The sequence below is a fragment of the Lepidochelys kempii genome, chromosome 3, assembly GCF_965140285.1.
Source record: "Lepidochelys kempii isolate rLepKem1 chromosome 3, rLepKem1.hap1, whole genome shotgun sequence".
Lineage (NCBI taxonomy): Eukaryota > Metazoa > Chordata > Testudines > Cheloniidae > Lepidochelys > Lepidochelys kempii.
The window spans coordinates 131,505,416-131,519,548 of NC_136382.1; the positions used below are offsets into that span (position 1 = coordinate 131,505,416).

General features: G+C 39.4%; 1 protein-coding gene across 2 annotated transcripts in view; it reads right to left on the reverse strand.

The window, feature by feature from the left end:
* Nucleotides 1-14,133, reverse strand: part of GALNT2 (polypeptide N-acetylgalactosaminyltransferase 2) — a 154,116-nt gene that overhangs the window by 23,994 nt on the left and 115,989 nt on the right. For both annotated transcript variants that reach the window (XM_073338037.1, XM_073338038.1), the window contains exons 8-11: nt 12,893-12,980; nt 8,635-8,722; nt 7,365-7,468; nt 4,735-4,861 (exon numbers count right to left, since the gene is read on the reverse strand). In XM_073338037.1, coding sequence (XP_073194138.1) covers nt 4,735-4,861; nt 7,365-7,468; nt 8,635-8,722; nt 12,893-12,980 — 407 coding nt within the window. The remainder of the gene's footprint in view (nt 1-4,734; nt 4,862-7,364; nt 7,469-8,634; nt 8,723-12,892; nt 12,981-14,133) is intronic.

A 14,133-nucleotide genomic window follows, 5' to 3' on the forward strand; every position in this document is an offset into this window, starting at 1 on the left:
TAACATGGCTGCTACTCTGAAACCTTCTATTTTAAGTAGTTATGTACTTTAGGTCATTTTTAGACATCTCTCTGACCTCCTGAGGTATGTACGATTGGACAGGAAGGATATGGACAATATTCCCAGTACAAACTTTTTAAAGTCTCTAAAATGTAGTTTTTCAGCTCTTCCTCCTGTCAAAACTTTCTCTTCACACACACCCCCTGCTCCCAGAGGGAGCCTTATTACCTTTTACAAAATTAGAAGTGATCGTTTGGGGAATTAAAGTTTTATTTCATTAACTCCTTCCATGCTCTGAAGCCTATTTTGTACATTTGGCAATAAAAATCTCTAGTGATTTATGGGACATTACCCATCTTCATCAGCTCAGGGAGGATAGGTCCATCAATGGCTATTAGCCAAGATGTTCAAGGATTCAACCCCATGTTTCAGAGTAACAGCCGTGTTAGTCTGTATTTGCAAAAAGAAAAGGAGTACTTGTGGCACCTTAGAGACTAACCAATTTATTTGAGCATCCGATGAAATGAGCTGTAGCTCACGAAAGCTTGTGCTCAAATAAATTGGTTAGTCTCTAAGGTGCCACAAGTACTCCTTTTCTTTTTGCGAACCCCATGTTATGGCTGTCCCTAGCCTCTGGTTTGCAAGAAGCTAGGAGTGGACAACGGGGGATGGATCACTCAATGATTGACTGTTCTGTTCATTCCCTCTGCAGCACCTGGCATTGGCCACTGCTGGAAGACAGGATACTGGGCTAGATGGACCTTTGGTCTGACCCAGTATGGCTGTTCTTATGTTATCTTTGGAAACACATATTGCTTTGGGAGTTAAAGACATCTTTAATTTGTATCCTTCTGATTCTGCAGGGGAAATGAAATGACCACAAGCTGGTCAAAAACTCCTGAGTGCAAAAACCACAAGCAAAGAGGAAGCTCAAACAATCTCTGCGTTTTGATTGACGATAATTTCCTTGTGGAAACTGCTAATTTTCTAAATAAACTCCCTTTCAGCCAAAACCGAGGAGTTATTTTTCAGCTCCCCCTCTGCTTCTGGCTTTTGTCAGGGATACTTCCTAATTTAGTCAACAGCAATTCAAGTATAAACAAAATTGTAATAATTAACCTTATCCCCCCCTCCCCCCCAAAGCAATTACAGTGACTTGAAAGGGTTTTCACCGCCTTTCAGTCCTTGATGCAGCTGGGCAGCCAAAGGGGGAGGAGGAGGAGGAAAATCAGCCATGTGGAAAGGCAGAGCAAGAGAGACATTGGTTACAGATTTCAGAGTAGCAGCCGTGTTAGTCTGTATTCGCAAAAAGAAAAGGAGTACTTGTGGCACCTTAGAGACTAACAAGTTTATTTGAGCATAAGCTGTCGTGAGCTACAGCTCACTTCATCGGATGTATTCAGTGGAACTCACGAAAGCTTATGCTCAAATAAATGTTAGCCTCTAAGGTGCCACAAGTACTCCTTTTCTTTTTGCGAATACAGACTAACAGCTGTTACTCTGAAACCTCTCATTACAGTGTGTATGGTAACACCCATTGTTTTATGTTCTCTGTGTATATAAATCTCCCCACTGTATTTTCCACTGAATGCATCCGATGAAGTGAGCTGTAGCTCACGAAAGCTTATGCTCAAATAAATTTGTTAGTCTCTAAGGTGCTACAAGTACTCCTTTTCTTTATGCGAATACAGACTAACACGGCTGCTACTCTGAAACCTGTCAAAATTGTTGGAGAAGGTGGTGATGGTGCCTCCCTTAAAAGCTTTTTCTCCCTGGCCCAATGACTATCCATTGTCATTCATAGTGACAATTTGTACAGGGAAAGTGTGAGAATGACACTGCAACCTGGACTGTAGAGTACTCTCCCTCAGTGTGGGAGACACAATTTCAAATTCTCTCTCTCTCACATTCCAGGTGAATGCCCTAACCACTGGGCTAAAACTTATAAGGGATGAACCTCCACCTCTTGTCATTTTCTGAATCTGGTGTCTGCCTTTCCTTTGCTTTGTCAAAATGCCTGAAATTTAAAATAGAATTTTTGGTCAGAACCAAAAAGTTGAACTTTGACATTACCAAAACATTTTGATTTTTCCAGTTTGGTTGAAACAGTTCTGTGAATCTGATACAAATTCGCAAATAGTTTTGGTTAACCCAAACATGCTTTCTTGGCTAGTAAGCTATTTGTCTGAAAAATTTCGCCCATCTCTATTAAGTACCTATTAAGTCTTTTGTGAGGAAAAGCGTCTTGGCATTAGCCCAAAACTGAAAATTGCAGAGCAGTGTGCAAATTACATAGTCTTTCATTAACATGACCCTGAAAGCTACTGTGAAATTGATATGCAGTTACGTCATAAACCCAACCCATATAGTGGAATTAGTAGATCATCTTATTCCCTGGTGTAATATTAATATAATGTAATCAAGACAGGGTATTTCATTATCAATCTTTTGTTTCTTCACATGTGCCATTAATAATTTTCCACAGCAGCATAACATTCAGATCTCAACAGAAAGGGGAAAGCAGATATTTAAAGAAAAATCCCTGCTAAAACTATTCAGAGAAACAAGACCAGTAATTTTATTTCACCAAATCAGCCAATTCATTAGTGCTGCGTAAAAAGTAGAATCAATTTGCACTTCCAAAGAGAGTATTTTATCTAATGTGAAACACTGCCTAAGGGATTGGCTCAAAAGCTTTTATCTAATGTGAAACACTGCCTAAGGGATTGGCTCAAAAGCTTCCAGGTGTGAAGAACGTATGTCTGGGCTCCCTAGATCAGTGGTTTTCAAAGTTCAGGTTGCGACCAGCACTGGATCGTGGAATGCAAGGCACTGGGTTGCCTTACTCAGCACCCAAAGACCCTGGCAGACAGCCAGTGAAAACTAGTAGCCCCTTCCTGTTCTGAAACCGCACTGCATCCTGGCAACAGGTCCGGCTCGTAGGCAGGGGGGCCACAGGGCTCCGTGTGCTGCCCCCACCCCAAGCACTGGCTCCGCACTCGGGGGTGCGGGCCTGTGGGCAAGAGCCACTTGGAGTCGCTTGCGCGCCTCCACTTAGGAGCCAGACCTGCTGGCTGCTTCTGGGGCACAGCGCAGTCCGCGGTGCCAGGACAGGCAGGAAGCCTGCCTCTGCACCCTGACTGTGCTGCTGACCAGGAGCAGCTGGAGGTAAGCCCACGCCCCAATCCCCTGCCCCACCCCGAGCCGCCCAACCCCCCGCAATGCAGAGCCCCCTCCCACATCCCAAACCCCTCATCCCCAGCTCCATCGAATCGCGGGCATCAACAATTTTCTTCTATTGGGTCACCAGAAAAAAAAAAAAGTTTTAAAACCACTGCTCTAGATGACTCGTATTAAATATGATTTGCTTGGGCTCCAGAATCCCTACAGTACAAAACACATTTTATTCTGTTTGCATTTAGCATTTTGTAAATCCTATAAATTATTGATGCTTCATCAACTTGGGAGAACTTGGAGGAATTCCCAAACGCAAATGCTCGACATACTTTGTGCCTAGAATAAGGGTTTGTCTATGCTACGGATACTACAGTGGCTCAGCTACAGTGCTGTGGTGACGTAATATAGACTCTTTTTACAGTGATAGAAGGGGTTTTTCCATATGCCTTGCCAAGTGGTGGTAGCATTCGTCCATCAACTTAGTAGCATCTACACTGGGTTAGGCTGGCATAGCTATGGTGCTCAATTTCACACCCCTTAATGACATATTTATGTTGATCTAAACTTTAAGTGTAGACCAGGCCTCAAGCTGCATCTCTGATTCTTTGGGAAAAAAACACGTGAATGTAAGACTACTACAATGTACTTATACTGTACCTTGATGCATAGGTCTCAAAGCTCTTTACAAAAGTTGATAAAAATCACTTTCCTCATTCTACAGAACTGAGAAAAAGTTAGTGATTCAAGTTCACACAGTGAATCAATAGCAGAGATGGGATTTCTTAACTTCTGAACCATGCTGCCTCCCCAAAAAGGTGGTGGTGGGGGAGGAGGGTTAAAGTTACAGTATAAGGAAGGAAAACTTCATATAACAAACACAGAAAGAAAGAGGAGTGGATATTTTTGACAGGTCAGATTCTAATAGGTACTACTCATTGCAAGTATCAGAATCTGGGCCTATGTGATTATTAACATGACACCACAGAATTGTTTAGTATTGAACTAGCAACCCCAAACCAAAATGTAACACACAAATGTACAAAAAGATCACACCGTTGGTGGATTCTGAGTGTCTGACGTGGAAAAATGAACAATTTAATTTTCTTCATCTTTTAAAAACAGACTGAATACTGAAGATAAAGCCTTTATTTCCCTCAAGACCTTTTAAGAAGATATACACACAAAGTTTTCAAAGTTGATAAGTTTCCATTGTTAAAATATTTTCCATTGCTTCCCTTTCCCCATTTGGCCCAGAATTCTTCCGGCTGATAGCAGGCAATTCCTCACCGCTTTATTAAAACATTTCACCACTATCAGCTTAATCTTCCAATTTTTATTTTTGCCCTAATTTCAGCATCTGAGTTATCACTAGGGCTGAAAGGTAATCTCCTTTTAATTAAAAAATTTCTTCATAAGATTTTCACTTCAGATCCTATTGTACATATTTTTAGTAAAAGGCCCTGGAAGTTTAATGAAGTTACTGCCACCTGCTGGCTAACTGGAAAAAACCCAAAATCCACAGTTCCACAGTTTAGCCAAGAACTTGCAAATAGTTACCTTGCAAACACAGTACCACTCCCACCAGGGAAGGTGTAAGGATGTTGCTTGCGGAATACATGACCCACTCTGCTGCATGGGATAATTTCAAGGCTCCCTCCACATTGCCACACTCTGAATGAAATCTCTGCAATTAGGAATGCATGATAAGTATCCACATAAACCTAAAGTAATTTGTAAATTCTGACTCTTCACACATTTTTTCAATATATGCACTATGTCACGTAGGATTAAAGGAAAATATTTAGCTTGCAGAGAACATAATGAGCTTTTATAGTACTTGCCTGGAAGAAAAGTAAAGAGGACTCTCTGAAAAAGCTAACAAACTGCGCTCAGCATGTCTGACAGTCTCACTTCAGTGTTCTCTAAACTCTGGAGAAGCAGCTATGGATTTATATCCCTTTGCCTGCCAGTATTTATAAAGTTCCACTGGTGAGTTTTACTAGAGAGTTTACACAGCTTTCGGCCCAGAGATTAAAATCTATAGTGGACCGATGCGAAACAAAACAACTAAATTCAAGTGTGAGCTATGTAGAGTTTTACTTATTGATAAAAGTTTGAAGCTAGTTTGCATAGTTTCAGCAGAGAGCTGGGTGAAGGGTAAGCACACAACAGATGTCAATATTAGAAGTCATATGGGGTTTAGGAGGATTTGTTCTGAATGTCAGATCATGGAATTAGAACTGGCACAGTTTGCACAAAAAGGTAGCTTTTTAAAAAAAGGATTGAAATAATCACGAATTCAGTCCAACAAGATAGCGTTTGTATTCAATATTGAAGTTGATTTTATTTTTACAATAAATTTTGAAATACCTGCCTGCAAGCCAAATTCTGTTGCCCGGCCCTGCATGCGTGATCTCTCACACCAAACCAGCAGGCCCTCAATATAAAAGGCAAAATGCGACTATGTAATGTTAACAGCTTGGTTCATCATGAAAGAGTCGACCCATTGTTCTTTAAAATGTGTCTTTTTAAATACTACTCTCCCTGTTTTTCCCCTCTCGCAGCTGCAAATGTTTCAACGCTCCCCCTATCATCTCTGTCCCAGGGGCTAGTGCAGATGAGAAGGCAGAAAAAAAACGCACTCATGATGAAATGTTCTCTGAGCTCATGCAGTCCTCCCACACTGAAAGAGCTCAGCAGAATGTGTGGAGGAAAACAATGGCAGAGTTTAGGAAGGCAGAAAATGAACGCGAGGACAGGAGGGATGAGCAAGATGAGAGGTTGCAGGAGCAAGAGGAGAGGTGGCGGCAGCGTAATGAGAGGAGGCAGGATGCAATGCTGAGGCTACTGGGGGATCAAATGGATATGTTCTGGCGTCTGGTGGAGGAAAGGCAGCAGGAGCACAGACTGCTGCTGCAGCCCCTGTGTAACCGCCCTCCCTCCTCCCCAAGTTCCATGCACTCCGCCAACTTAATGCGCTTAGTGTGGACATATGCAATTGACTGCATAAAATCGATTTCTAAAAATTGACTTCTGTAATGTCGACCTAATTTCATAGTGTAGACATACCCTTAGAAACTCTTCACCTTGAGAAATTACAGCTTCCAGCCTGCCCTCCCCGCCCCACCTCAAGCTCTTGATCCTGCAAAGCATTTAAGCACCTGCTTAACTTTAGGCACATGAAGTTAGTAGGACTACTCATGCTTAAAATTAAACATGTACTTAAGTGCTCTTCTGGATTCGGGCCAAAAGAGTGAAAGGAAACCGTATAGAGAACGTGTGGGACAGCAGGAGAGAAAGCGCTTGGACAGGGATCTCAGGGCTGTGTTCCCACAGAAGGAACGAAAAGCTCATGCTCTAATAAATTTGTTAGTCTTTAAGGTGCCACAAGTACTCCTTTTCTTTTTGTGGATACAGAGTAACATGGCTGCTACTCTGAAACCCATTAATATAGTCCTTCAGTAAAGACAGAAGCAAACTGGAAGTTCTAAAAAGCTGTCACAGTGAAAAATGTTTTTGAATACACCTCTCCTAGCAGAAGCAGAAAACTTCATGTTACTGTAACCCAAACAACCAAAACAGAATTATTCAGCTCAAATATCACCCTTAGCCCAAGAACAAGCATTAGAACATGGCCAAAGGCCAGTTTTTTCCCAAAATAATAGAACTATCTTAAACTTAGGTCCAAGTGGTCTACTAGGACAGATGATAAATTATATTAGATCAGTCTTCAGACAGCTACATTTTAATTGATTTCTTAAAGTATACATAAGAGGATTAAACCCATGAACTTCTGTGTTCTGCTTTACATGATTAAATTTCAGCAACATCTTACGAAGTCCCTTAAACTGGTAGCACTTAGACACTGCTGCATTTTAATCAATTTAGCTAGAAGAGAATGCCATTTTAGAGCTATACCAGAAATTATTTTTCAAAAATGCAATCTGTATTCCTGTAATTTCTTACTTCCATTTTATTGGCCTGCCTTTTCACAAAAATAATTGAACTGTATAGATAACAAATGCTTCCCTCTCAGTCACTCATATTCAACATTCTAGTCCTACCCCGTTCTAATTCTTTATTTTAATCTGAAGCTTGGCGGTCTCTGAATTTTTGCCAATAATCCACTTAGTCTTAACTGTCATTTAAATCCTGACTGTACAAACAGAAGAAAGCCATGTACATACCTAAGTTTTCTCCACCCCACACATCCATCATCATATCATACTTTCCTAACTCTTCGAAATAGAATTTGTCCATCACGAACAACCCGCCAGCTATCATTGGGGTTCTAAAGAGACAGAAGGGAGAAAAGTCAGAAGTTAAATATTTAATGATCTGCCAGTTTATTGTGCTTTATCATTTGAACCTTCAAGGCTGAATGCTTACTTGAAGTAGTCTTGCAATATTTTTCTCTTGAAGGCATTTAGTCACTATTCCTTGTATAGCACTACATGCATACCACCACACTAGCATTTCTAAAGAATATACTGCTTCATGGCTTATATACCTAAAGTTTGTTTCTATTTCCAGATCCTTATTCAGGTCTCTCATTCCTTTTATATAGGACATGTACTCAGAGTCAAACTGAATTTTAAAACCTTTAACATAGTCTTAGCATAATAAAGGTATTAATTTCAATTCAAGAAAGAAGGGGTCATCTTATAAGTGCAGACAGTACACTAAGATCCTTAGAAATAATAGTTATTTTGCACTTATAAGTGCAAAATTCTAGCTCAGGTCTCAAGAGTGCTATACAAGCAATGAAAGAACTAAGCCTCATCACCCCAATGAGGTAGGGTAAATATCCTCTTTTTGCAGCTGGGGAAATGAAGTAGTCCATTCAGTCATATTTACATTTTGCAATGTTTGTCAAGCCAAGTGGTGTACATAGGGTATATATTATAATGTGTTCATGTCATATACATCTGACAGTTAACTGTTGATAGTTAACCTATGATGTTTAACAGGCCAACAAGCTGGTTAAAAAATAGTTCTACACATTCTAGAAAAAGGGAAAAACAGAAGAAGCTCTTGATGTTAACTATTAAATGCTATCAGACTTTTCTTATTACGTTTATCAATAATGGAAGCTGAACAATGAATCACAGTGATTATTTCCATTCAAATCCACAGATTTGTACTATCAGTTTCTTGCTTCTGTTCCATGTGGTACAACACCAGCTTGCACAAAACTAAAAACCATACATGAAGGATGGGAAAGGAAAAAAGGTAATGTATGACTCAGCTTCAGGCAATGTTCTAGAAAAACATTATAGTCCTGCAAGTTTTTGTCTTGCATTTAAACTTTCATAAAAGGACTCCCTAGCACTTATCAGTTAGCATAGGGATCATTTGTCAAAGACAATATTTGGGAGATAGTAGCTCAGGAAGTTGCACTTTTAAAAATATCTACAACATTGTTTTGTGAGGGGAAAGATGTTGACAGGAACATACTTTATGGGAGCAACTGGGTTTCCTTGTCTTGCTCTTCTTTGCTCTGGTGTCATGTAATCCCATTTGAACACCAAGTTCCAATCAAAGCCTAAAAGGGGGGTGGGGGAAATCAGAAAGGAAAAAAATTGAAAGTTAATTGAGGTTTTAATTCATTGTTCAGCTTTTACTGATGCTTTTTCTTACTAAAAATTGGGAACGGACATTCAGATTAGATGGTTAGCGCAAAACAAATAGTTTAACATAAGGATTCAAATGAACATCTGAACTCAGGTAAACATTTGAGGGGAGAACAGAAATGAAAAGGAAAGGATGGAAGAGAAGAATCTAGATAAGAGACAGAAATGGGCTCAAATGTAAACTAAATTTATCTTGAAATACTTCTATATTGTATTTTAAAATCCACAGTCAGCAACACTAAATGAGAAACAAAAAGCCTTGGTATGGATCTAGTCTCATACACCTCTGGTTAAGTAGAGCATCAAAGAACTTTCAGTCATCATGGACACATGAGAGGTCATTACCACAATTATCTGATTTGTCAGATTATACCTATCACTCCCACAGCAGCTAATGTTTGTTTATTTGTTCGTCTCTGTTTATTACAAGCAGCACTCTCCTGGATGTCACCACAGGTTATTTGCAATTTCGTTCACCTACCTAGTTTGGAAACCTACTTATGCCACTTTCTTTAACTGCATGCTTAGAAAATATGGCATGTTAAAACCTTCAGGTGCAGTGCTTTATGTTTAACTAAAATTGTTTTATGTAAGGGTGAAAAACCTCTCTCTTTGGACAGCTTGCTTTGTGAATTAAGGTTAGAAAAACAAGCATAGAAACTGCCAAAGCTAGATCAGACTAGTCATGTATCCAGTCCAGCATTCTGTCTCCAACTGTGACTCGTACCAGATGCTTCAGAAGGAGGTGCGAGAAACCCAGCAGCTATGGGATAATTGGTCAACAGTGAAAATTTCTTCCTATTCCCACATCTCTGAGGAAGCCTCATGCCCTGAAGCATGGAAGTTTACACACTATACTAGGAGAAAGCTATAATGCTTATTACGTAATGGCTAACATGACAGCTATTCACACTACACCTGCTACCAAAAGCATTTAGAACAGATTAGGTCATCTAATAGAGGATTTCCAGATTTGTCAAGAGAGATCAGAGGTTTTCCTTTTCTGAATGGAGGTATAGCAGTTTGCCTTTGGAGAAATGGGATAGATCGGAAAAGGACAAAACTGGCTCAGGAAACATTTGCCCCACCAAGTCTATTGCACTAAGGATCCTTAACACGTGCCAATAGATTTCTGCCTGGTAGGATTGATATGGACAGCAAAATGAAAACAGCTGAATCCATCTTTGACCCCACAAGATATTTATATTAATTTTATATTCACAGAAAATGAGTAGTAGTTCTGAAGTATTTCATCAGACAAGCGTGCCAACAGGGCAAACCTCTTGACAAGTTTGGAGGTTCCTATAAAATGTTTATTCTATAAAAACTAAAAAAAGCATTTCCACATTATATTTAGAGCTTTCATCTCTTAAAAAGCACTTTTACATATAAAAGGAAGTAGTATTACATTAGATAACAAAATCTCCATCACAACAAGAAAAATGTACCCTGATACTCTGTATCCTATTAAGTCAAATTTATTCTGTACTCCATAAAATGATTTGAATTACAGTGACCTATACTGTAGCTGCTGTTCCAGTGCACAAGCACTATTGAGACATAGAGTTACATACCCTATACTGAAAACAAGGGGTCTCTTTTGGAACGCAGGAGAGTGTTACAAAACAACACAGAATAAGCGTAGAAAGCACTTTTAATGATAGTATTTTTTTGCTTCACCATCTTCAGTGACTGGGGAAAGCCTGAGCTCAAGAAGCCGAGATCACCTACTCGATAACAGGAGTTGTTTTAAACAGCACGTTTATATGTATCACTCAAGTGCAGGCCTCATGTGAAAAAGGTATTTCCTCTTCCTTCATGTGCAAGATAATTTATGGACACTCCTATCACTAAGTGTTTAGATCTAATTTAATAACATTCTATTACAGTAATTGAAAATATTTTTTCAACAGGTAACAACACTTTTACAACATTAACAGTATGAAGAGGTTGAAAACTGTCTTGGACCAAAAAGATGAAAATACATGGATTTGGAAACTGTGGTCAGATTTAGAAATGAATGTAAGGAATTTTTTTCCCTTTCTCCTACCCTTTAAAAAATATAAAATAATAATAATAATTTAGTGCTTGGAAAAAACACCAGACTGCTAGTCCTGGGTAATTAAGTTCTCCCCCCACAGATCATGTATAAAAGCAGTGTAAGTAAGATTTCCCATGTCTCAGTCATGACATGGAGAGACTACATCTAGGGATGAAAGGATAGCTCAGTTTCCATGCTTAGTCTTTGGCCTTTGCTGAGATGGCCAGAGATGCCACATGTCCCAGTGACTCTGATTGGAGTCTGTCCTTAGGGAACAGGGGGACACCACATATTCATGTAACAGACCTCTAAACTATTTTTAAAAGTTTGAACATGCAACATTTCTATTGCTAAAATTCAAAAGTAGGCAAATCCCACCTTTTGAATCCATGATAGCAGAGGGTCCCACATGCTTAAACTCATAGGGGGCAAGTGGGCAGGACTGGGGAACCACAGCTCCATAGGAGTAACATGAGGAGTAGCAGCAGACTATTTGATACATTCACCATTACCCTCTCTTCCTCCCTCCACCCATTCCCATGGAGCAAGGGTTTAAGCAGCACAACCACTATGGCAGCTAGTCCACAGCTGGAAGGAGGGAATACTACCTCAGAGAATTCCAATGCACAAATAGCAGTGCACAGATATCCAGGATTTGGGGGTTGGACTAGATGACCTTCTGGGGTCCCTTCCAACCCTGATATTCTATGATTTAAAAGCATGGCAAACAAAAACACTAGACTTGCATATTTTAGAAAGCTGGCACATGTATACATACCACCACCAGAATGCTTAGGAAGTGCTAATTTTGTATACATTTAGAATTCAGTTATTTACCTTCTTTATAATAATGAGCATATAATTGTGGGGAAATTGCATGCCTCAGCGTATTAATAAAGGGATAAGGAGCCTCTCATCTCCAGGTCACAGGTTGGAACTTGATACTCAAGCGTAGTATCTGAAGTGAAGACTGACCATATTCAGTCTAGTTTCATCAGTAGGGATCATTCCTAAGACAGCCAATGTAACTAGCAAATGCAATGGCAGTCTCAGTAAACACTAAAGACTAAATGGGTATGGAAACTGAACTACCCTCCCTGAACGGATCCCCTCTAAGCCATGGTTGAAACACATTGGAGATCAGCACGAAGGAGTTTCCACTGACACTGCTTACACAGTACTGTCATGTGAACAGAGTTCAGTTTCCAGGGTTGTCACTCATCCACTTTGCTTTGTCTTGTATTTTAATGGCAGCACCCAAGAGCTCAGCCCTGGTTTGAAGTTTTATAAGTGTTGTATAAAGTGTTTATTGTCAGTCAACTATTCACACAATAGGTTCAGGGAGTGCTTTTAATTTATTATTTTGAAAGAAAGACACTACTATTTCTAACAGAGTTCTCCATCATAAAATTAAGGAATAATGGAATGGTAGAATCTTTCTAATCAGTATATATATATATATATATATATATATATATATATATATATATATATTTTTAAAGGTAGCCACTGTACCCTACCATGCACACAATTAATGACTGTAATGTCAAATAGTTTAGTCCAATTGTTTGAGATGAGAGTTTAGTTTTAATTTTTAAACAATGTGCATGCATGCATGCATCAGGGGCAGAGAGAGTGAGGAAAAAAAAAATCAACACACACACCACTACTGATGACTTGCCAAGCTATATAGAGATAAATGCCTTATCATCTAAGACCAGAATCAAATACTGTGCCATATGCTTCTCCTGAAGTGCATGCAAAATTACCATAAACATTGGTGAGAGTTTTGCATGAGAACAGGGTAGTATAAACCTTAAGAGTTTGTTTATGGCTCAAAAGAAACAGTTTTCAAATAATGGAATCAGAATCCAATTTGAGTCCAGTCTAAGCCCAGGAAGACACTGTGAAAACACCAACCTGATGTGTGAAAAGGAACAAGGGTGCATTAATGCTGTCAGTTCTGGGAATGCAGCAATTATGTTTTGCGCTTTGATGCATTAATTTTTTTGTTGACTCATATTCCAGTACAGGTACATACCGCCTTTTAAATCAGCTGACGCCCCCACGTACTGGAAGTTGTCCATATTAATTACATCAATTATAGGAGACACAACTCTGGTCTTGTCCTAAAATAAATATTAAAAAGTAAATATTGAAATAATGAAATCAATAGAAAAAGATTCAAGCAGGATGAGATGTTGAACCATTTAGTGGGAGACCATTAGCACCCCTTTTCCTGTTTTTGACTCACTTTGAACAGTCAGAAAGAGTTTCTCCTATTGGCTCTCTCAGCAAGAGAGTTCTCTCCATCACCTCCAGAAGCAGCTGCCTCGTCTTATGGTTTTCACCCCCCTCTTCATTCTAGGCTACTTTTATACAAATTTAATCCCCTCCCTTTGACTTTACCCTGAAGCAGACATCACTGCATTGCACATCAAACCTCAGAAGGCAAGTCAGAAGCACTTGCACCATTCTTAGCTTAAAACTACCCCAAAGAACAGGCGTGTCAAAGCTGCTCCAGAATTCAGATCCCAAGTCTCCTGCAATCCAGTATACTGCAGTACTCACCAGGTCTTTGCTAGTCTACCACCGTAACCCAATTTAAAAATAAATAAAAAATGTTTTGACGCTACTGCATCAGGAGATTCTTTCATTAGCACTGATCATGTTACATGCCAGTGCAGAATGTAAGAAACCTGGGTTCTTAAAGAGGTCAATAGACTCCACATTCAAATACTCAATTAGGTAGGAAAAAGAAGGTCAAAATATTAAATCCATGAAAAGTCACTAATTGCTAGCAACAAAGCCTTTGGACAGATATTGCACCCACCAGTAGTGAAATTGCTTTGAATGCTACTCCAAACAACATGTTCTTCAAATGCAAAGCATTTTATCAAATTCACAAAACTTGCTTTCCCGTTACCCCTGAATGTAACCATTAGGATCTTGGTAAGGTCTCAGTATCTTAAAACTACTGATTTTGTGATATTCCAAATGTGATAGCTTGGCATGTTCCATTTCTTTCTGTTAAGTGAACAGAAACGCATTCAAACATAACTTCTGATTGTTCAAACAACTGATGACCTATCCTGAAATATATTTGCTTGCATGCAAAGTAATAGTACAAGAACTCTGGGCTCAGATGTAAGATTCAGATTGCATCACTCTGATGACATGCATGGATAACATTTCTGAACAGAATGCCATCAATTAGGGGCAGGACCAAAACATGTAACTCAAGAAATCCCTATAGATTAAGTAGTATGGAAAATGTAAACA